At 53.5% G+C, this 2242-nt stretch overlaps 1 protein-coding gene across 1 annotated transcript in view; it reads right to left on the reverse strand.

Moving 5' to 3' along the window:
* MONBRDRAFT_29361 (uncharacterized protein) overlaps positions 1 to 2242 on the reverse strand; it is a gene marked incomplete at both ends in the record, with an annotated part of 2507 nt that extends 265 nt beyond the window's left edge. The window contains 4 exons of the mRNA XM_001749851.1: positions 94 to 1509; positions 1584 to 1717; positions 1947 to 2007; positions 2048 to 2242. Of these exons, the coding sequence (XP_001749903.1) occupies positions 94 to 1509; positions 1584 to 1717; positions 1947 to 2007; positions 2048 to 2242 (1806 nt within the window). The remainder of the gene's footprint in view (positions 1 to 93; positions 1510 to 1583; positions 1718 to 1946; positions 2008 to 2047) is intronic.

The following is a 2242-nucleotide window of genomic DNA, read 5'->3' on the forward strand; positions in this document are numbered from 1 at the left end:
ATAGTAGCCAATGTGGCCCTCCGTCAGCCGCGTCTTGACGGCAGCATCTTCCGTCAGCGCGCCAGGGCTGCTTGGATCAAGCTGGCGACGGACGAGCAGGAACAAGCGGCAGATCCACAACAGAGCTGCCAGCGTTGGCGTCCAGTTGTTTGGCTGCTTGAAGGTGTCGTTGGCTTGCAGCGCCGTACAAAGGATATAGACGGTGGGACAGTACTCCAGGTCCAAGCTGTTCATGTCCGTGCTTTCATCAAGTACGGCACACCATACATTGGTCAGCGCCTCGGACAGCGTCATGACATGGTTGTTTTGACCTTGGGCCACTTCCACGTCGTCCAAAGCTTTTGCCAGCTCGTCACTGATTCGACCCGGAACCTCGTCGCCCTGGCGCCGTACTTGTAGGAGGTACTGCACGTAGCGCGTAGCCACAATCATGTAGCGATCGTAGGTGTGCTGCATGACTTTTTGATAATATCGGGCCGTAAACACGTCTCCCGACTTGGTGTACAGTTTCCCAAGGACCTCACGAGCCGTCGTGTAGCACAACATGTTTTCGTACGTCTTGTCCAAAAGACCGTGCATGACTGAGAGTAGGGTCGGGTTGACCTCGCTGCAACCCAGCTCTCTGACTTGGCTCAGTGACAACCGGTCAAGCAGCACCCCAAGGCCCAGAATCTGATAAACCGGATGGAGTCGTATCGAGTTGACGACAAAGTCCTTTTTTTTCTGAGCCTCGAGCAAAGATAGGAAGGATTGCGCGTCCACACGGCGTCTCTTGGATCGCTTCGAATACTGGACCTCCACATAGCTCGAGCCCAATCCTCCTTTCCTGAGCCGCTGCATCCAGACTTTTCGTGGCGTCTCCGTGATGGCTGGATCGCCCTTATGGCATTGTTCATGTCGCTCCAGGCTTTCAAGTGTTGAAAAGCAAGAGGCACAGCAAGGACATCTGTAGCCCCGTTGTACTGGGATGCATGGGTACGCAGGTCGGCAGCCGTTCATGTCGAGAACAGGCTCCTTTCGAGGCGTCGCCTCCTTGATGAGATCCATTGCAAGCGAGATGTCTGCATCTTGTACGTTTACGCAGTGGCGCTTCAGGTGCTGGGCTGGGTTTTCGTTCAATGCGTGCCCGCACTTGCCGCAAATTAGTATCCACTCGTACTCATCTAGAACCAGGCCCAGCGATTCCAGGTACATCTGAGCGTGTGATGTATTGGCGTTTACGCTCAGGGACACTTGACGATGAGGATGTCGGCGTTTTGGCGCTCTCAAGTCCGATCTCGGAGCATTGATAGTGTCCGCAGCAGAGCGGTCCAAGAGCATGCCATCGAGCTCGGTAGAGATTTTCTCCGTCACAGCCTCGTGCTTTGCTTTGATGTGCCGTCTTATGCCCTCAGCCTTGGGGTAGTGCTTGTTGCAGCCGCAAACCGGACACCAAAAATAGCCATCAAGTGCCCGTTTCAAAAGAAAGCTTTTTTGACCGATGGTGATCCGTGCCTCTTGCTGATGCCGCTACAAGTCGGTTTTAAAGCGATGTGAGCCTGTGACAGATTGGATTCGAAAGCCCAGCAGCACGCGAGGTGTACCTTGCGCTGATGATGCGCTTGCTCCTTCTGCGTCGTAAAGGTTTGAGCGCAAAATCGACATGTGTGGGTCGACTGCGCCACGCCCTGAATGTCCGACGAAGCATCCATGTTGTGCCACCCGATGCGGCGTGTTTCTGTCAATCAAAGCACAAGGTCAACGAATGATCAGGCTGGTCGGCCAGATGCTAAGTGGTGAGGCTGGAAGGTGGGAAGGAAGCGGAGGCTGTTTGTCATCAGCGGACGTACATTGATGACTTTTGGCAGACGATGTGTGGCCGTCGCCGGTGTGGGCATTCACTATCCCAGCCAATCGGAAGGCGTGGCAGACTGGTATCCTCGTGCTCAGGCACACTTTGCACGGACTTGTACTGATGGTCTCTTCTCGACTAACCACGGCACCAACAGCGATTGCTTTGTTGGCCAGCTGATCAGAAAAAAAAACACACAGGCGATCACACACACACACACACACACACACAAACAACACACACACACACACACACACACACACACACACACACACACACACACACACACACACACACACACACACAAACACGCACACGCACACGCACACACACACAAACACAACACACACACACACACACACAAAAACAACACACACACACACACAAAAACAACAATTTTTCAAATGTCAT

This window comes from Monosiga brevicollis, genomic scaffold (genome assembly GCF_000002865.3).
Source record: "Monosiga brevicollis MX1 MONBRscaffold_34 genomic scaffold, whole genome shotgun sequence".
NCBI classification, from domain to species: domain Eukaryota; class Choanoflagellata; order Craspedida; family Salpingoecidae; genus Monosiga; species Monosiga brevicollis.